The following is a 21,392-nucleotide window of genomic DNA, read 5'->3' as shown; positions in this document are numbered from 1 at the left end:
CCTGTAACAGGTGTTCTCCAAGGACAGCAGGATGGTAGTCCTTATGAAACCCACCCACCACCTCATGGAGTTGGGTTTCCACTACTTGGGTTTCCTCTCCTTTTTTATTTTATCCTTGAATTCTGTATTATACGACTGAAGAGGACCCAGGTGGACCCGTGGTATAATGCATACTGAGCATGCCCAGTGAGGCTCAGTTAAAGTTCTAGAAACCTTGATATAAGTTTTCCGTGCCGGGGTCCATCCGAAGATGTCATCCATGTGTGAGAACTAACATCCTGCTGTCCTCGGAGAACCCCTGTTACAAGTAAGCAACTCTGCTTTCCACCAGCGCAAAACACTTTGGGGTAGATTTTTTAAAAAAGTGCATTTGCGTACTTTTGTTTGCGCACCAGGCGCAAACAAAAGTACGCTGGATCTTCTAAAATCCTGGATCGGCACGCGCAAGGCTGCCGATTTTGGGCAGCCGGCGCGCGCCGAGCCGCGCAGCCTGTCACCGTTCCCTCCGAGGCCGCTCCGAAATCGGAGCGGCCTCGGAGGGAACCTTCTTTCGCCCTCCCCTCCCTTCCCCTACCTAACCCACCTTCCCCTCCCTTCCCCTACCTAACCCACCCCCCCGGCCCTATCTAAACCCCCCCTACCTTTATCCACGGATTTACGCCTCCCGGAGGGAGATGTAAATCCATGCGCGCCAGCAGGCTGCTGGCGCGCCGAGACTCGACCCGGGGGCGGTTTCGGAGGGCGCGGCCACGCCCCGAAACGCCCTGGGCCGAAACCACGCCCCCGGGCCCGCCCCCAAAATGCCACGTCGTTCGTCCCCGCCCCCGACACGCCCCCTTCAGAAAACCCCGGGACCTGCGCGCACCGGCGGCCTATGCAAAATAGGCGCGCCGGCGCGCAAGGCCCTGCTCGCATAAATCCGGGCGGATTTACGCGAGCAGGGCTTTTAAAATCCGCCCGTTTGTTGTTAACACTATTCTATCATACATCATCACCTTTGTTGCTTATACTTTTATTGGATAAATGGTATGTGCCTTATATTATGGTCTTGCCCCTGTTTTTAGGGATCTCCCTGAGTGCACTGTTCAGTTGTATATGCTATATTTATCCTGTAGATGTGTCAGTGTCGAACCTGTCTGGGATTCTGATGGAGATCAATGCAGTAAGTTCACAGTGGTGGGAGAAGTTGTTGGAAGAAGCTTTCAAATACTTCCAACCTAATTTCTCCTCAGAAATTAGATAAAAGTCATAATAAAAGGAAAATCCTTATGATTTTGTTTGGTTCTAAATCTAAATGAAACATTTAAATATTTTTTTCCTTAAATACTGATGGTTTAAATGGCAAAATTATTTCCTGCAAAACTGACTTCCTTATAAATGGTTGTCTCTTTTCAGCCCACTCAAACGGTGATGCCTGGCCAGGTGATGCGGGTAACAACAGGTGCTCCAATCCCATGTGGTGCAGATGCAGTGGTACAAGTGGAAGACACAGAACTCCTCAGGGAATCAGATGATGTGAGTCAAGAGATCTGGGTAGCGGTGTAGTGAGAGTCTTGTGCCAGCAATTTCATAGCACCTTACCTTGCATGCTTAACAATACATATAAGGTTATCGCCAATTAGGTTTCATCCCAATCCTCTATATCGAATATACCTCAGTAGGAAGGGCACTCTCTGAGACCCCATGGTAGAATGCCACTGCATGCTACCAGCTTTACTAAAAGCATCTCAAATACTACACCAGGAATGAACAAAGGTGGCAAAGAAGCACAGCCAGGCAGCCACACTTCAACCCTGTCAGTGAGTCCACTTTACTGGCAGCAAACAGTATAATAAGCAGTACAGAGCTTTTGGCTAATGCAAGTCAGGATGCTGCTCTCAATGGGTTCCTAAATCAAAAAGAAAGAATAAAAGGTAAATATAGTAGGCATAAACTGGCGTCAGCATCCAGCTCCGGCTAAATTCCGACTTATCCGAACTTTGCCGCTACCTAGACAAACTTTAATTTATCTGGATAAATAATGCCTTTTTTAAAGACTTATCTGGCTATCTTACATAACCGGATAAGTCCAAAAAGTGCTACTTAGACAGACAAGTAGTACTTTTCAGATTTTTCTGGCTAAGTCCAAACTTGCATGGCTCAAGGTTTTTAAATACGCGAACATGTGTGCGCACAATATGTACCCATATTTTATACCCCTGCACATATCATTTGCACACAAGTTATAAAATACAGTAGTAAATTTGTGATTGCCCATTATACACACACAGATGGGCGGACGTGAGCAGTTTTGAAAGTTATCCTCCCTTAGAACAAGAAAATTCTTAACATCAGCTTTTATTGCAATCAGAACATCAATCGATTTAGAGTAGTAAGTGTTCAAAAATCCAAGTGGGCTGTATACTAAAATTATTTTTCAGGTTGCAGACTAGCATTCTGAGATGTGGAATAACTTTAGGTGTCATATTTAAGGAGCTTTTAACAGCAAACAATAATCCTCTTCCCCTGTGATTAGCTGTAGGCTGAAAATGTGGGAGGGAGGTTCTAGAAGCCAAATTTAGGCTCTTAGGTAGAAAGCTTAAATCCAGAACCTCCAGGGTAGCATTCTCTGAAATGCTCCCTGTTCCACTCGCAGGTCCCCAGAGGCAGGCAGAGCTCCGGAGTCTCAAAGCGTGGATGAGACAATGGTGCAAGGAAGAAGGATTCAGTTTTGTAAGGAACTGGGGAACCTTCTTCCAAAGGGATGGGCTTCACCTTAACCAGGGTGGAACCAGACTGCTGGCGCTAACCTTTAAAAAGGAGATAGAGCAGCTTTTAAACTAGAATAAAGGGGAAAGCTGACAGTCGCTCAGCAGCGCATGGTTCGGAGGGTGGTATCTTCAAAGGATGCTAATGATGCATTAGAATTAGTGCATTCCAACAGTGAGGTTCCAATAATAAGAAAAGTAGTCCAAGTGCCTGTAACTAAAAATTTACCTGAGCTAAAAAAATTCTAACTTATCCCTATCAATTAAGAAGCAGAATGAAAATACAAACAAAAAACAAACTTTGAAATGTTTGTATGCTAATGCCAGAAGTCTAAGAAGTAAGATGGGAGAATTAGAATGTATAGCATGATGACATAGACTTATAGTTTATAGTTTATTTGGTTTTATATACCGTCACATCAGTTATTCAACCATCACAACAGTGTACATAAAATACAGTTGTATACAATAATATGGTAATCTAATCAAAGACAAGTTAATAGTCAAATTATAACATCAATATATTAAATTAAGTTAAAACAATAAAACCATAAAACTTTAACTTTGAAACTTTAAACATTAATGCATCTTAAAATAACTAAATTAAAATAATTTTAACTAAATTACGCTTCTGTGTATGCGCATGTAAAAAGCCACGTCTTCAAATCTGTTTTAAATTTCTTGATGTCTGTTTGCAATCTTAAGTCTGTTGGCAGTGTATTCCATAACTTGGGGCCTGCGATAGAGATTGATCTGTTACGAACCTCGCTGAGCCTTGCTGACTTAATAGTTGGTACCGATAGGAGACCTTTATTGCTAGATCGAAGGTCTCTCTGTGGAACATGTAGATGTATCGAATAATTTAACCATTCTATGTTATTTCCATATATCTTGTGTAAGATGCAAGCTACCTTGTATTGCGCACAATATTTTATAGGTAACCAGTGTAAAGATATTAGTAAAGGAGTGATGTGTTCACATTTTCTTGTTCCAGTTAATACGCGTGCTGCAGCGTTCTGTAGAACCTGTAGCGGCCTAATGGTACAATTAGGTAGTCCAAGCAATAATGCATTACAGTAATCTATATTTAACAATATCAAAGATTGTAAAATTGTTCTGAACTCTGTTGCTGCTAACATAGGTTTCATCTTACGAAGGGTAAGTAGTTTATAATAACCTTCTCTAACTTTTAACGCAATATGCTTTTTCATCCCAAGTTCTGTATCAATTGTAACACCAAGGTCTCTAACAAAAGTGCATGGGTGTATCTCTACATTATTTTTAAGCGAGATGGGCGGAAGAACCCTTGTTGTGGATTTGCGTTCTAAGAATAGTATCTCAGTTTTATTAGTATTCAAAATTAATTTCAGGGGTACAAGTAGCTGATTAATCATATCTAAATACATTGAAACAGTCTTTACTGCCTGATCTAAATAATCTTTAATAGGTACAAGAAACTGAATGTCATCGGCATATATATGAAAGTTAAGGCCTAACCCTGATAAAAAGTGGCAAACAGGTAAAAGATAAATATTAAACAAAGTCACAGAAAGAGTAGAACCTTGTGGGACGCCAGTTACCAGTGGAAAAGTATTAGAGAGGGTATTTTTATTTTTACTTGGAAACTGCGATTGCTTAGAAAGGATGTGAACCAATCTAGAACGGAATTTTGTATTCCTATTCTTTCTGTATTCTTTCCGTCGTGTTATAAGAATAAGGTGATCAACCGTATCAAAGGCAGCCGACAAATCTAATAAAACTAACAGGTAATTTTGACCCAAGTTAAAACCCCTTAAGATTGTATCGGATAGAGAGATTAAAAGCAATTCGGTGTTAAAATGTTTTCTAAATCCAAATTGGTTTGGAAATAAAATATTATGTGATTCCAAATAATCATCTAGTTGTCGTCGTACAACTTTCTCAATCAGTTTTGATATAAATGATAAATTAGATATAGGTCTGTAATTGGCGATATGTGTAGTGTCAAGCTTAGTGTTTTTCAAAATAGGTTTAATGATTGCATTTTTTAATACATCTGGATAAATGCCTTCTGTTAAAGATAGATTGACTACTGCGGCAATGGGTTTTGCAATACTATGGGCAATTGTTTTTAAAGAGGTTATCGATATTTGATCCAGAGGATGTTTAGCAATATTTAACTTCGAAATTAAGGATTCAACTTCTGAAGTGGAAGTTGTTTCAAAAGAAGACCAATTAAGGTCTGCTTTTGTAGTCATCATAACTTGTTGGTTAGAGTTTGAAGGAGTTGAATTGATTAGAAGTTCGATTTTATTTTTTAAGAAATGGGCTACCTTGTTTGTTCTAGTTTCTGCCAATCCTATGGTATTTTGCGTGATAACTTTAGTTAGGCTTTTAACTATAGAAAATAAAATTTTCGGGTTGTGATAATATTGTTCCATTCTGCTTTTATAGTAATCTTTTTTTGCTTTATCTATGCTTTTTTTTATAGTGATTGAGGGCGGCTTTAAAGTTGCCTAATGTTTGAGAGTTCTTATTGCGTCTCCAAATTATTTCTAATTTCTTTAGGGTTTTCTTTTCAGATTTTAAATTATTTATATACCAGGGGTTCTTTTGATTAAGGGAGTTTAACTTTTTTGTTTTTTTGGGACATAACTTATCAGCTATTGTTGAAGTTCTATTTAACCAGGAATTTATTGCTTCTATACAATTTTGATTTTTTATTTCCTCGTGTAGGGTTATAAATTCCTCCTTTAAATCTTCTGGATTAGGTTGAATTTGATAAATAATATCTATTGGTTCTATAGATTTTTGCATCTCAAAATTCATATATCGAGTTGTAAATTGTATTAAGGCATGGTCTGACCATGGAACTTGGGATATTATCATAGATTCTTTTTCATTAAGGTTGGAATTTGTAAAAATTAAGTCCAATGCATGGCCAGCTTTGTGGGTGGGTTTGTTCGACTTTAATTGGTATCCAAGTGCTTCTAGTGACTCAACTAGGATAGCACTGGGGTTATCTAGAGGAGTAACATCTATATGCAGATTAAAGTCTCCTAAAACTATTGATGGTTTATTGGGATTTAATGATATAATGAATAGTTCAATGAGAGGTGAGATATTATGATCAAGTAATTTGGGTAGACAATAAACTAAACAAATTTGTAAAGAATCAGACTCCAGTATCATTACTTCGTATGGTGAGCAAATAGAGATGGGTATGGGTCTAAGATTGTATTGTTTTTTGGCAATTAACAACAGTCCGCCTCCTCTGCGCTGTGCTCGAGGAGATGAGAAGATATCATAATTTGCATTAGCCAGCTGGTTGAGTAAAACATTATCCATTGATTTTAACCAAGTCTCAGTTATTGCAAAGAAATCTGGTTTTTTGTCCTGGATTAGGTCGGTAATCAGAACGGCTTTTTTGGAAATGGCTTGGATATTAATCAGGAAGAAGGACAGAAACAAACAGTTGGAAACAGATAGCTTATAATTGGTTGTAATATTGATTAAGGTTCTGTATAATAGAGCACTGCTTCTTTTTTTTGTATAGCTATATTCATTTGGTGGGTAGTTTTTCTTGTTCTTTCCATTGAATCGACAGACTGGAATAGCGTTTGATGTGAGTTCTGTTTGGAATGCCATTATTTTATATGATGTTGGTTAATTTGCTTAATTCAGTCTAGCAAAAGATTTTTCTGAGGATAATCTCGCCCAGAGATCGATGAGGCGATCGAAGGGGCAGGCCCCTTTGTCGTGCCCCTTCGGCGCGCGACGCCGGGTCCGAGACCAACGCTTTATACACCCCTCTCCCCCCGCGCTTGCAGGTGATGTACCCAGTGGGCGGAGCTGACCTGGGGGAGGATAGGCGCAGCACCAAGCGGGCTCCGACGGAGCAGGGGGGTGATGGCAAAGTCCCCTTCACTCTCTGGACGGCCTCTGATGGTAGGTAAGGCAGGAGTAAACAGCAGCAGACAGCAAGATGCGTGGAAGAGGAAAGGTACGACGCCGGGCCCAAGACCAACGATTTATACCCCCCCCCCCCCCACGCTTGCAGGTGACGTACCCAGTGGGCGGAGCTGACCTGGGGGGAGGATAGGCGCGGCACCAAGCGGGCTCCGACGGAGCAGGGGGTGATGGCAAAGTCCCCTTCACTCTCTGGACGGCCTCTGATGATAGGTAAGGCGTTTGATTGGGTAAATGTATTGGGTAAACGTCTCAACCATCTTGTCAACAGGCTTCCTGTTGACAAGATGGTTGAGACGTTTGTTCCAGTTTGAATGGAAACTGACTCTTGCTAAAACATTTTTGATGTGCCCCTGATGAAGCTGAGCTAGCGAAACACCGGCCTGTGTAGGGCGATAAGAATGTTTTGTTTGATAAGAGTCTGCCTCATCTTGAAATCCATGGATGGAGGACTGTTTTAATTAAAAGTAAAGAAAAAGTTCTATAAAAATATTTTTTGCAGCATTAAAGAATTAAAAAATGATGAAGGTGGATGATTGAGTAGACCGGTTAGTGTCTATAATAAAGACATATAACGTCAGGCTTGCTGACACCTTCTTAGGCTAATATTTATAATATTGTGATTTCCACATTTTGTTGCCATTAGATTATTGTTGTGGTTATCCACCGACTCTTTTTTTGTGTGTTAGATTTCAATTACCCAAATATTGATTGGGTAAATGTATTATCGGGACATGCTAGAGAGATAAAGTTCCTGGATAGAATAAATGACAGTTTTATGGAGCAATTGGTTCAGGAACAGACGAGAGAGGGAACAATTTTAGATCTAATTCTCAGTGGAGCACAGGATTTGGTGAGAGAGGTAACAGTGGTGGGGCCGCTTGGCAATAGTGATCATAATATGATCAAATTTGAATTAATGACTGGAAGGGGACAGTAAGCAAATCCACGGCTCTTGTGCTAAACTTTCAAAAGGGTAAAAAGTGTGCAAGAGGCATGGACATTGTTAAAAAAAAAACAAAAAAAACATCCTAGAAGCACAGTCCAGATGTATTCCACACATTAAGAAAGGTGGAAGGAAGGCAAAATGATTACCAGCATGGTTAAAAGGTGAGGTGAAAGAAGCTATTTTATCCAGAAGATCTTCATTCAAAAATTGGAAGAAGGATCCAACAGAAGAAAATAGGATAATGCATAAGCGTTAGCAAGTTAAATGTAAGACATTGATAAGACAGGCTAAGAGAGAATTTGAAAAGAAGTTGGCTGTAGAGGCAAAAACTCACATTAAACCTTTTTTAAATATATCCAAAGCAGAAAGCCTGTGAGGGAGTCAGTTGAACCGTTAGATGATTGAGGGGTTAAAGGGGCACTTAGAGAAGATAAGACCATCGCAGAAAGATTTAACAATTTCTTTGCTTCAGTGTTTACTGAAGAGGTGTTGGGGAGATACCCGTTCCGGAGAAGGTTTTCATAGATAATGATTCAGATGGACTGAACCAAATCATGATGAACCTAGATGATATGGTAGGCCTGATTGACTAACTGAAGAGTAGTAAATCACCTGAACCGGATGGTATACACCCCAGGGTTCTGAAGGAACTCAAAAATGAAATTTCAGACCTATTAGTAAATGTTTCCGTTCACGATCGGCCGTGAGACTGACCTTTCCCCAATGTAATTCTGCGGCCAACGTACGGAATTGAACAGCGTATTCCCCAACTCAGCGAGACCCCTATCTTATTTGGAGTAATTCTCCGATGCCGAAGCAGAATGACCGGGTTCATCAAAGATTAAACGAAAGTCTCTCAAAAATTCAGTTAAATTGTCCAAAAGCGGATCCTCTAGGTCCCAAAAAGGAGAGGCCCAGGCCAAGGCCGGTTCTTCCAAGAGAGACAGAATAAATGTGACCTTGGTTCTATCAGTAGTGAATACCGCCGGCTGGCGCTTGGCGCTTCCTGGGTGCGGCGCCACCGTCAGGCAGCTGCATCACACTATGTGCTTCGGGCTGATGCTTCGTCTCCTTTAAGCGCATCACCCCCGGAAGTCCGGCAAATTGCGCGGGAGAACTTCATCATTTAAAGCCTCGATTCCAGCATAGCTTCACCTCAGCTACAGACTATCTTGTGCTGGTGCTCTGCTCGGATTCTGTTGTCTTCCTGCCTGACTTGGTTTGCCTCTCCGTTTGTTGCCTTGCTACCTGCCTCGACGCGGACCGGACTTGGATTATCTTGCTTTGCTACCTGCCTCGACCCGGACCGGACTTGGATTATCTTGCCTTGTTACCTGCCTCGACCCGGACTGGACTTGGATTACTCTTGCCCGGCTACCAGCCTTGACCCAGGACCAGACTTGGACCTTCCTGGTGTGCTTTATCTGGCTGGGTGGACACCATCTTACCTACTGCCCTATATCCTTCCTCTTGGTGTAAGGTAAACTGTTAACCATCAAGGATTCACAAAATTGTAACAGTTAGCTGAGGCATTGGATCCCGTGGATTTAACAGCACTACAGGCCATTCCTGGGCTAGCTTCCCGCATCCAGCAGCAGCAGGGGGAACTTAATCAAGTCACAGGAGTATTGGAGAGACTGGTGGCAAGAATGGATGCGCTGCAGTCTCGAACCCAGCTGCTCCTACACCTCCTCCTATAGTACGTTTAATACCACTGCCACGATTCAACTGGATCCCGCAACTGTGTCGAGGGTTTATCAACCAGTGCCGTATGCACTTCTCTCTCCAGCCGGCGGTATTCACTACTGATAGAACCAAGGTCACATTTATTCTGTCTCTCTTGGAGAGAAAACAGCCTTGGCCTGGGCCTCTCCTTTTTGGGAGAAAGAGGATCCACTTTTGGACAATTTAACTGAATTTTTGAGAGACTTTCATTTAATCTTTGATGAACCCGGTCGTTCTGCTTCGACATCAGCAGAATTACTCCAAATAAGACAGGGGTCTCGCTCAGTTGGGAATACGCTGTTCAATTCCGTACGTTGGCCGCAGAATTACGTTGGGGAAAGGACAGTCTCACGGCCATTTTTCGACAAGGACTTTCTGAAATCATTAAAGATCAACTGGCAGGCCGTGAGATACCGGTTAGTTTGGAGGAGTTAATTCGTCTGGCCATTCGATTAGATCTACGCGTCCAGGAACACTCGAGAGAGAGGGCCACGCTGCGATGACCCGTTCGGTTGGCCCCAACCTTTCAGCAACCTCTCATGACCCTTCAGGTATTGGAGACTCAAGCAGCTTCCGAGGAACCTATGCAAATCGACCGATGTCACATAACTCCTCAGGAACGGCAATGACGTAGACTGAACAATCTTTGTTTGTACTGTGAGGGACCAGGACACTTCGCTAACAAATGTCCTAATAAATCAGGAAAATCTCAGGCCTAGGCTTGGTGGGAGAGGCCTCCCTGGGTCCATTTAGTCCCTCTCCACAGATTCTGATCCCAGTATCCTTAAAGCTTGGACAAGAGACGCTTCAGTGTCAGGCCTTTGTGGACTCCGGAGCTGCAGGCAACTTCATCGAGGAGCAATTGGTCAGTCAATTCCATATTCCCACCAAGAGCCTCAAAACCTCTTTGGTAGTCTCATCTGTTTCTGGACAACCCATTGGAGAGAGGATTATCTCCATAACTCAACCCGTCAAGATGACTACGGGAGTACTTCATCACGAAACCATCCAATTATTCATTCTTCCATCTTCTGTCAACCAGATTATTTTAGGTTTACCCTGGTTAAGACAACATCAACCCCCACGTAGACTGGGTAACTTACAACTGGCTAAATGGAGTTCCCACTGTCAACGTAACTGTTTGACGATAATTCATCCACCCAACAATATCATTTCTGATTCTACGAAGATTCCAGCTGCTTTACCCGGTCACTACGCAGAATTTATTGACATCTTTAGCAAACGGCAAGCCGAGACTCTACCACCACATCGTTCCTACGATTGTGAGATTGAGTTACTTCCTGGTAAAGAGCCTCCCAGGGGGAGGGTTTACACCTTATCAGAACCAGAATTGAGAGCCATGACACAATACGTCCAAGAAAATCTTGCAAGAGGATTCATTAAACCTTCTTGTTCTCCGGCGGGAGCAAGATTTTTTTTTTTTGTCAAAAAGAAAGATAGCTCATTATGGCCATGTGTCGACTATAGAGGACTAAATGCCATAACTAAGAAGAATCAGTATCCGATTCCTTTAATATCAGAACTTTTTGATCGTCTAAAAGGAGCCAAAATTTCTACTAAGCTCGATCTGCGGGGAGCCTATAACTTAGTCAGAATTCGGGAACAGGATGAATGGAAAACTGCCTTTAACACGCATGATGGACACTACGAATATTGGGTCATGCCGTTTGGACTATGTAATGCTCCAGCAGTTTTCCAGAATATGATTAATGACATTTTTCGAGATTTGCTATATTCCCATGTTATTGTTTATCTGGATGACATCCTAATTTTCTCTAAAAATCAACAACACCAAAGTCATGTCAAGCAAGTTTTACAACGTCTCCAAGACAACAAATTATTTGTTAAATTGGACAAATGTCTATTTCATCAGGAGGAGCTACCATTTCTAGGGTATATTGTTTCGAAAGAAGGCCTACGCATGGATCTGGAGAAATTTAAGGCCATTTTGGATTGCTCTCAACCCACGGGGCTGAAAGCCTTACAAAGATTTTTGGGGTTTTCTAACTATTATCGACAATTCATTTCTGGTTACTCCACCTTGGTAGCCCCACTTACTGCCTTAACAAAAAAAAAAGCCCCAATTCATAATTGGCCAAAGAAGTAAGGAGGGCGGAGTGGAGACGTCGGGCAGTGACAGTCGTAACAAAAGCAACTAGGCAATTGATCAGTCTGTTATGATAGATTGTGTCAAAAGCTGATCTAAAATCAAGTAAGACAAGAAAGATGTTATTGCCTTTACCCAACTTCAATTTGAGGTCATCTAAAAGATCCACAGAAGTGATCTCAGCTTTGTATCCAGCCCACAAACCAGAATGAAGTGCCAGGGCCGCGCACCAACATGCGCAACAGCCCACCTTTGATGCCAACTCCGGGCTGCACCTGACTCCCCATCTTCTCCCCCTGGCAGGGAAAGGGTGACGCACACTGCATGCTCCAGTCCCCGTCCCCCCCCGGGACGTTGAGCGACCACACAGCGACATCATCGGCCGGGGATGGGCGCGTGGCCCTTATAGCAAAGACCGACATCAAGTCTGCATTCTTCTTACTTCTGGTCAATCCCAACAGTTTCCCTTTACTGGGTTTCTGTTTTAAAAGCAAGTACTATTTCGATAAGTACATGCCAGTGGGGTGCTCCATATCATGTGCATACTTCAAGTTGTTCAGCTCATTTCTTCACTGGGTCACCACTCAGAAAGTTGGTATGGAGAACATAGACAACTCTTTAGATGACTTCTTGTTTGTGGGCCCACCCGATTCAACAACATGCGCATGGCTGCTATCAGAGTTCCGCAGCCTAGCTCTCGAATTTGGTGTGCCTCTAGCCCCGATAAAAACCAAAGGTCCCTTCACTGCAATGATATCTCAATTGCCTCAAGACAAGCTGCATGACATGCAGAGTATTCTCGGACATGCGCTGGGCACTAAGAAATTGACCTTAGTTAAGGTCCAATCACTCATTGGCACCCTAACATTCACCTGCTGGGTCATACCAATGGGGAGGGCTTTCTTGAAGAGGTTGACTGCTAGCACAGCGAAAGTAAGCTGTCTGACCATTAAATCAGAATTACAAGGGATATGAAAGAGGACCTGGCTATATGGTCATCCTTTTTGAACAGTTTTAACGGGATATCAGTATGGCCAGATCCCCTCATATCCAGTCGCGATCTGGGCATATATTCTGACGCCTCCGGGAGCTTTGGTTTTGATATGTACTGGCAGGGCTTGTGGTCCACAGAGCCATGGCCAGCATCCTGGGTAGAATTGGGTCTGACACACAACATCACTTTCTTAGAGCTATTTCCCATCCTTGTCACCTTGGTCATATGGGGTGAGAAGCTCCGCAATAAACACACAATATTCTGGTGTGACAATATGGTGGTAGTGCAAGTCATAAACCGACTGTCTGCCAGATGTCACAAGGTAGCAGAGCTGCTACGAGAGGTGGTACTTACCAGCCTCTACCTTAATGCAGTGATATGCGTGCACCATGTACCCAGAATGCACAATAGAATTGCAGATGCTTTGTCAAGAGCTAAATGGAATATGTTTTATAAACAGGTACCCAGAGCAGACAAGCAGGGAATCCCAGTCCCAGAGCGTTTGTGGAGCATTGGAGCACCACCACACGAGACCTCCTTCAGAGATCGGTAGCCCCAGCTAAATGGAAGGCTTACTGCAGATCCTACAAGGCCGTATCTGATTTTTTGAAAGATCACGGCTCTGCCTGCAGGCTCATAAACAAGGAGTTAATGGAAGAATATATAGCTTGGGCCAAGGATAGCAGTGGTGAAACAGATAGCCGGTTTTTCTTTCTTTTCAAAGGCTCAAGGTTGGGGAGACCCCAACAGAGGTTTTTTGGTTAAGGAGTTGTTGGTGAGGTGGACCAGAAAGTCAGAGCCAGCACACGACGTGAGACCCCCAATCACACATAACCTGCTCATTCAATTATGGCAGGTATTATCATCCATCTGCACCTCTGATTTGAAGTCAAACTTTTTCGTGCTGCATTTTCCCTGGCCTTCTTCGGCGCACTGCACATCAGTGAACTGGTGGCCTCCTCAAAAAATGACAAAGGTTTTAGGGGCTTATTGATGCAAAACACCAACTATCTTCCGATTCCATTCAGCTAACCATACAAAGGTCGAAATCAGATCAAACAGCCCAGGATTGCAAGTTATGCCTGAAACGCGGGTCATCACAAGTCACTGTCCAGTACAAAACTTGCAGAATTGTTTGGCTTCGCGACCCGTCAGTGGCAAGTTTCTCTTGATCCATGCCGATCACTTACCACTTACAGCATACCAGTTTTCGGCTGTCTTAGATTAGGGCTCTGATCGCTGTAGGGCATAATACCAAAGAATTTGGAACCCACTCCTTTAGGATAGGAGGGGCCACCAGCATGGCGCAGGTGGGATTGCACATTGATGCCATTCAGAGAATTAGTCGGTGGAGGTCCAGTGCCGTGTACTCTTATATTAGGACAGAGCAGGCATGAATTTATAACCTGTTTCTTTTCTTTCTCCGATCTGTATATACAGAGTCATCACAACTGCAAAGGATTGTCTGGATCATCGGACATTCCTTTGTTCACTGGGCCACGAAGAGGGCTGTTGATTGGTCAACGGAGATCACTTGGGGTGGGCCATCCGGGAGGTGCGCATTCTATGGATGGGAGAAAGAGGCATGTGTTGGGATCAGCTCCTTCCGCTGGCGCAGCTCAAACAGGACACGATGGCCAAGCCCAGCGTCATCGTGCTACACTTGGACAGCAACGGCATCTGGTCTGCGACCTGCATACGGTTGATTTGCCGTATGAAATCCGATTTAAGTGAGCTGGTGTCTCTGTTCCCCAATACATGCCTCATGTGGTCGGACATCATTCACCGTATAAAATGGAATGACAGCAGACTATGGAAACGTGGCTGCAAGAAGATCAACCGGCAAGTCGGCCAATGGGTACTTAAGCTTGGAGGTTTCCAGATAAAGCACAAATGCGCTGATGACCCGTGCAACGGCATCTATCGACCCGACCGATATCGGCTACAGTCTCTTTAATAACATGATACAGGAGGCGCTCAAATCCTTTTTCTTGTGAAGAAGTCCGCAGCTTTATGTGGGGGGCATGAGGCAAGGGTCCTACCTTATGCCAGTGGCAGATGCACGAGCCGGTGGGGCGACTTTGTCAGCCAGGTGGCCCCCTTACTCGGAGAACATAATGAGGGGCTGGGCATCAGGGTCTGCTCTGCTAGGCAAAATGGCTGGCAGCCTGGGGGAGGCACCGGTCCAGTGCCGGGAGCGGATTTAACTTTTATATTGTCAACAATAAAGCTATGGCCTTTTTCAGCCAGTTCATTCTGTGTTGTTGTTGTGTTGTGGGTGCGACCTTTTGGGGGTGGGAGGGGAATGACTTGGAACATTAGTGCCAGGGCCAAGCGCCGACATGCGCAACGGCCCGCCTTTGATGCCAAGGCCAGGCCACACTGGGCTCCCCATCCTCCCTCCCCCTCTCCCCAGCTTGAATTGTTATGCAAGGGGGGAGGGGGAAGAGCGCCGCATGCCGCATGCTCAATCCTCCCCCGGACGTTGGTCGACCGCACAGCAACATCATCAGCCAGGGACAGGCGCGTGGCAATGACGTCACCAGCCAGATTTAAAACAGCCGGCACACTTTCGCCGGCCCCTTCCCCTCCCCGACCAGCGTGATTCCCACCCACCCTCCCTTTGGCCAAGGTCTACACCTCTGCATCTTATCACTGACCAAATTTAATTTTCCTACCATTATGATCATACCATTATGGTCGACGAGGAGAAGAGACCACATCACTCCCATCCTCAAGATCTTACACTGGCTGCCAATACACTTCAGAATTATTCATAAGTCCATCACCATGATCTATAAAGCCATCCATCACCATGCTCCTCTTAACCTACAAATCCCACTTAGACGACATTCTTCTGCCAGACCCATTAGAGAAGCTTACAGAGGATCACTTCAAAACCACATATCAAAACCACACAGCATCTAACATTCAGAGACTGGGCCTTCTCTACAGCAGGACCACTGATATGGAATTCCATTCCATCGGATCTCCGACAGGAGCCCTGCCTCCCAACATTCAGAAAAAGGCTTAAGACTTGGTTGTTTAAACAAGCCATTCCAGACCCTAACTGAATCACATTCCAACATTATCTTCATTCAGTCACTGTCGATTATTGTAAATAATTACGCCTAGTTCTGTTAAAGTTCTCTAGCTTCTTCTTCCTCTCCCAGTCTTGAACTCCCTTGTTTTATTGTAACTTCATGTTTTATTTCACTCGTTCCATGTTCATGTTCATTCACACCCCCTGTTAATTGTAAACCAGCTTGATGTGATTTTATCATGAATGCCAGTATAAATAAACTCTAAATAAATAAATAAATAAATAAATAAATAAAATGATTATATGATATAATTAGTCGAGTTATGTTACAGTTATTGTTAATGCTGTACATCAATTCAACCGTCGCAGCTATTTAGGCGGGTGCACGAGCCAGTGGGGTGACCTTGTCAGCCTGGGTGGCCCCCTTGTTCGGAGAACACGGCAGGGGGGGCCGGGCCTCATGGGCTGCTTTGCTAGGCAAAACGGCTTTCAGCCCAAGGGGCACCGGTCCAGTGTTGGGAGCGTATTTGGCTCGTGCCGGGAGTGGATTTAACTTTTATATTGTCAGTAAAGCTGCGGCCTTTTTCAGCCACTTCATTCTGTGTTGTTGTTGTGGTGTTGCGGGTGCAACCTTTTGGGGAGGGGAAGGGGATGACTTGGGGTGTTGGTGCCAGATCTCGACGTTAAAGGATTCACACAATTATGCTGCACAAGAAACTCTGTTAGCTGTGTAACAGCTTTCTCTATCAGTTTGCTTAGAAAAGAATCATTAAGAGGCGAAAATTACTTCAGTCAGAAACATCTAAATTGTTCTTTTTTAATGCAGGTATAACTCCCACTCTGGGCAATTAGGCTGGTTGTGATCACAATAAGGAAAAATAGTTATAATATTAGTCCTATACAGGGGCAGATTGTAGAAAAATATCAGCCCAGGGGATTTTTTCAAAACAGGCCCACGGATTATATATCTAACAACCTTGTGCGCTTTCTGTCTGGCGCATGCTTCAACAACTCCCAAAAACATGCCAATCCGACCCCTGAGAGGTACATCATGTGATCTGAACCCCCACATATCTCTAATGTAAATTTCACATTTTTTACAAATAGCTAAGAAATAGAGCACTCCCTAGACATGGGATGAGCAAACTGAACTGCAGCCCCCCTTCCATCCATTCAACTGATTGGCCCCCTGGCAATCAGTTGAATCAGTTTGGTTAACATCAGTTTGGTTAACAGCAGAAAAAGACCCAAGGGTCCAATCCAATCTACCCAGCAACATTTTTTTAAATTTCTTTTAGGACAGTAACTACCACTCTTTCATTTCTGTGCTTTAGCTACAAAGGATCCTCTGTATTTATCCTAGATCCTTTTGAACTTCATTATTTCATTTCTGTTCTTGCCTTCACTACTGCTTTGGGGAGGAAATTCCATGCTTTCACTACCCTTTCCATGAAGAAGTATTCCCTGACATTGTTCCCATATCTATCCCCTCAGAGTGTCATATCATGACCCCTAGATCTACAGATTTCTTTACATTGGAAAAGGTTTGATTCTCGTGCATCATTAATACCTTTCAGGAATTTAAAGGGCCGTATTGTATCTCCCCTATTTCTCATCTCCTTCAAGGTGTATACATCTTCAGATCCTTTAGTCTTATGTCAAATGGGTTTTGATGCAGACCCTCACCATTTTGGTTGCCTTTCTCTGGATTGCTTCCATCCTATCTCTATCTCTTTTGAGATACTGTCTCTCACATGTATATATATATATCCTGGGATTCTGGCCTAGTGTTAAGTCTCTTGCCAACCAATCAGCTCTTGAACCAGTTGCCAAGTGATGAGGCAACCACACTGCCAACCGGTGGCTCACACACAAACACAACATTCTGCTATTGTACTGATGCTCATGTGCTCACTTAATGAATGGTCCCCTGCATCATTATGTAAAGTTCTTGCTTACTGCCAGCCCTTCTCCAGCCAGCAGCACCTTCTCTCTTTCCCTTTCCCATCCTTCTTGGCACCCCCACTGTCCAGGAGACTCAATCGTTCCACAGCCAGCTGTCACTCTTAGCCCAGCACCTCAAACAGAAGTCTCTCTAACAATACACAAGTATTTCCTCTTGACCCACCTCTCCCTTTCTGTGACTATAGATTGCCTCCACTTCTCTCGCCCTCCTTCACCCCCTACTTCAGCGCCTTCCCATTGACTGTGTGCTACACAGAATCTGCTGCCTTTACACTTATTGTTCTTCAGGCTCTGCCTACCTATTTTAGGGTAGAGAGGACCAGAAGTGATCCATATGCCAGATTCTGTTTTGAATATTAAAAAAGAAAATTTAGCAATAGCCAAGACTGTACACATCACTGCTGCAGTCAAGACTGTAGACAGCCAGTGACACAAAGTTTGAGATAGATTTTTGATTTCCCACATGCAGCCAGTGCAGCCAGGCCAGTACATGGGGTATTAGGCACCCTAGGTGAAACTTATAGGCTTGCACACACACAAATACACCTTGTATCTTCTCATACAAAATTAAAAATTATGCATTTATAACAGATTTTACTTGAAAAAGGACATTCAAAATACAATCTTCTGAGACAAAAATATCATTTACAACAACATGTATATTATATTTACATGCACTGCTGTGGTGCCAACCAGAATACCCTGCAAAAAAAAGACATTTGGAACTGAAATGGTATTAGGCCTATTGTTACATATGTCGGGCATGGACTTGGCCCTCAAAACGTTTTGCGTAAACTGTATTAGAATATAGTAAACATTCGAGACCAAAATAGCACTAAACTGCCAGCACTCAAACAGTAACAACTCTACCTATGAAAAGGCAACATTACAAATATTACACCAGGACCTGAAACACCAGTACACCTCATATTAAGAAAACAGAACAAGTTAGGAAGCTATAGATCTCTACACAGAAACTACATGCTAGCAGAATCTCGCACTTAGGTCACACAGACAGACCCTCATCAAATACTGAATAAAGAGACTATAAAGTATAAATAGAAATAAACTAGAAACTGCAACAAGCCAGACTCTGTATGCAGTGCAACAGTATAAAGACAGAAACACCACCATTCCTCATAAAACAACAAACAGTAAAATCAAGAAGAATAAAACATCAATCATAATGGTAAAACCATAGCCTATACACCATCTAGACCATTACAATCCTCTGGCCAGACCCTGGCCAGACCCTGGCCAGACCCTGTTCCACGCGCAGGTCACCAGAGGCAGGCAGAGCTCCAGAGTCTCAATGCGTGGATGAGACGATGGTGCAAGGAAGAGGGATTCAGTTTTGTTAGGAACTGGGGAACCTTTTGGGGAAGGGGGAGTCTCTTCCGAAGGGATGGGCTCCACCTTAACCAGGGTGGAACCAGACTGCTGGCGCAAAACTTTAAAAAGGAGATAGAGCAGCTTTTAAACTAGAACAAAGGGGAAAGCCGACAGTCGCTCAGCAGCGCATGGTTCGGAGAGATGTATCTTTAAAGGATACTAATGATGCATTAGAATTAGGGCTTCCCGACAGTGAGGTTCCAATAATTAGAAAAGTAGTCCAAGTGCCTGTAACTAAAAACTCACCTGAGCTAAAAAATTGTAACTTATCCCTATCAATTAAAAAGCAGAATAAAAATACAATCAAAAAACAAACTTTGAAATGTTTGTATGCTAATGCCAGAAGTCTAAGAAGTAAGATGGGAGAACTAGAATGTATAGCAGTAAATGATGACATAGACTTAATTGGCATCTCAGAGACATGGTGGAAAGAGGATAACCAATGGGACAGTGCTATACCGGGGTACAAATTATATCGCAATGACAGAGAGGAGCAGTCGGGAGGAGGTGTGGCGCTTTATGTCCGGGATGGCATAGAGTTCAACAGGATAAACATCCTGCATGAGACTAAATACAAAATTGAATCTTTATGGGTAGAAATCCCTTGTGTATCAGGGAAGACTACAGTGATAGGGGTATACTACCGTCCACCTGGTCAAGATGGTGAGATGGACAGTGAAATGCTAAGAGAAATTAGGGAAGCTAACCAAATTGGTAGTGCAGTAATAATGGGAGACTTCAATTACCCCAATATAGACTGGGTAAATGTATCATCGGGTCACGCTAGAGAGATAACGTTCCTGGATGGAATAAATGATAGCTTTATGGAGCAATTGGTTCAGGAACCGACGAGAGAGGGAGCAATTTTAGATCTAATTCTCAGTGGAGCACAGGACTTGGTGAGAGAGGTAACGGTGGTGGGGCCACTTGGCAATAGTGATCATAATATGATCAAATTTGATTTAATGACTGGAAAAGGAACAGTGTGCAAATCCAAGGCTCTCGTGCTAAACTTTCAAAAGGGAAACTTTGATAAAATGAGAATAATTGTTAGAAAAAAACTGAAAGGAGCAGCTACAAAAGTAAAAAATGTCCAAGAGGCGTGGTCATTGTTAAAAAATACCATTCTAGAAGCACAGTCCAGATGTATTCCACACATTAAGAAAGGTGGAAAGAAGGCAAAACGATTACCGGCATGGTTAAAAGGGGAGGTGAAAGAAGCTATTTTAGCCAAAAGATCTTCATTCAAAAATTGGAAGAAGGATCCAACAGAAGAAAATAGGATAAAGCATAAACATTGGCAAGTTAAATGTAAGACATTGATAAGACAGGCTAAGAGAGAATTTGAAAAGAAGTTGGCTGTAGAGGCAAAAACTCACAGTAAAAACTTTTTTAAATATATCCGAAGCAGAAAGCCTGTGAGGGAGTCAGTTGGACCGTTAGATGATCGAGGGGTTAAAGGGGCACTTAGAGAAGATAAGGCCATCGCGGAAAGATTAAATGATTTCTTTGCTTCGGTGTTTACTGAAGAGGATGTTGGGGAGGTACCCGTAATGGAGAAGGTTTTCATGGGTAATGATTCAGATGGACTGAATCAAATCACGGTGAACCTAGAAGATGTGGTAGGCCTGATTGACAAACTGAAGAGTAGTAAATCACCTGGACCGGATGGTATACACCCCAGAGTTCTGAAGGAACTAAAAAATGAAATTTCAGACCTATTAGTAAAAATTTGTAACTTATCATTAAAATCATCCATTGTACCTGAAGACTGGAGGATAGCAAATGTAACCCCAATATTTAAAAAGGGCTCCAGGGGCGATCCGGGAAACTACAGACCGGTTAGCCTGACTTCAGTGCCAGGAAAAATAGTGGAAAGTGTTATAAACATCAAAATCACAGAACATATAGAAAGACATGGTTTAATGGAACAAAGTCAGCATGGCTTTACCCAGGGCAAGTCTTGCCTCACAAATCTGCTTCACTTTTTTGAAGGAGTTAATAAACATGTGGATAAAGGTGAACCGGTAGATATAGTATACTTGGATTTTCAGAAGGCGTTTGACAAAGTTCCTCATGTGAGGCTTCTAGGAAAAGTAAAAAGTCATGGGATAGGTGGCGATGTCCTTTCGTGGATTGCAAACTGGCTAAAAGACAGGAAACAGAGAGTAGGATTAAATGGGCAATTTTCTCAGTGGAAGGGAGTGGACAGTGGAGTACCTCAGGGTTCTGTGTTGGGACCCTTACTGTTCAATATATTTATAAATGATCTGGAAAGAAATACGACGAGTGAGATAATCAAATTTGCAGATGACACAAAATTGTGCAGAGTAGTTAAATCACAAGCAGATTGTGATAAATTGCAGGAAGACCTTGTGAGACTGGAAAATTGGGCATCCAAATGGCAGATGAAATTTAATGTGGATAAGTGCAAGGTGATGCATATAGGGAAAAATAACCCATGCTATAATTACACGATGTTGGGTTCCATATTAGGTGCT

General features: G+C 43.0%; 1 protein-coding gene across 7 annotated transcripts in view; it reads left to right on the top strand.

Annotated features, from left to right (window-relative positions):
- GPHN (gephyrin) overlaps positions 1-21,392 on the top strand; it is a 1,154,395-nt gene that overhangs the window by 1,060,902 nt on the left and 72,101 nt on the right. For all 7 annotated transcript variants that reach the window (XM_029598877.1, XM_029598878.1, XM_029598879.1 and 4 more), the window contains one exon: positions 1,396-1,515. In XM_029598877.1, coding sequence (XP_029454737.1) covers positions 1,396-1,515 — 120 coding nt within the window. The remainder of the gene's footprint in view (positions 1-1,395; positions 1,516-21,392) is intronic.

This window comes from Rhinatrema bivittatum, chromosome 4, assembly GCF_901001135.1.
Source record: "Rhinatrema bivittatum chromosome 4, aRhiBiv1.1, whole genome shotgun sequence".
Classification (NCBI taxonomy): domain Eukaryota; kingdom Metazoa; phylum Chordata; class Amphibia; order Gymnophiona; family Rhinatrematidae; genus Rhinatrema; species Rhinatrema bivittatum.
This window is presented reverse-complemented; position numbering and strand designations above follow the sequence as displayed.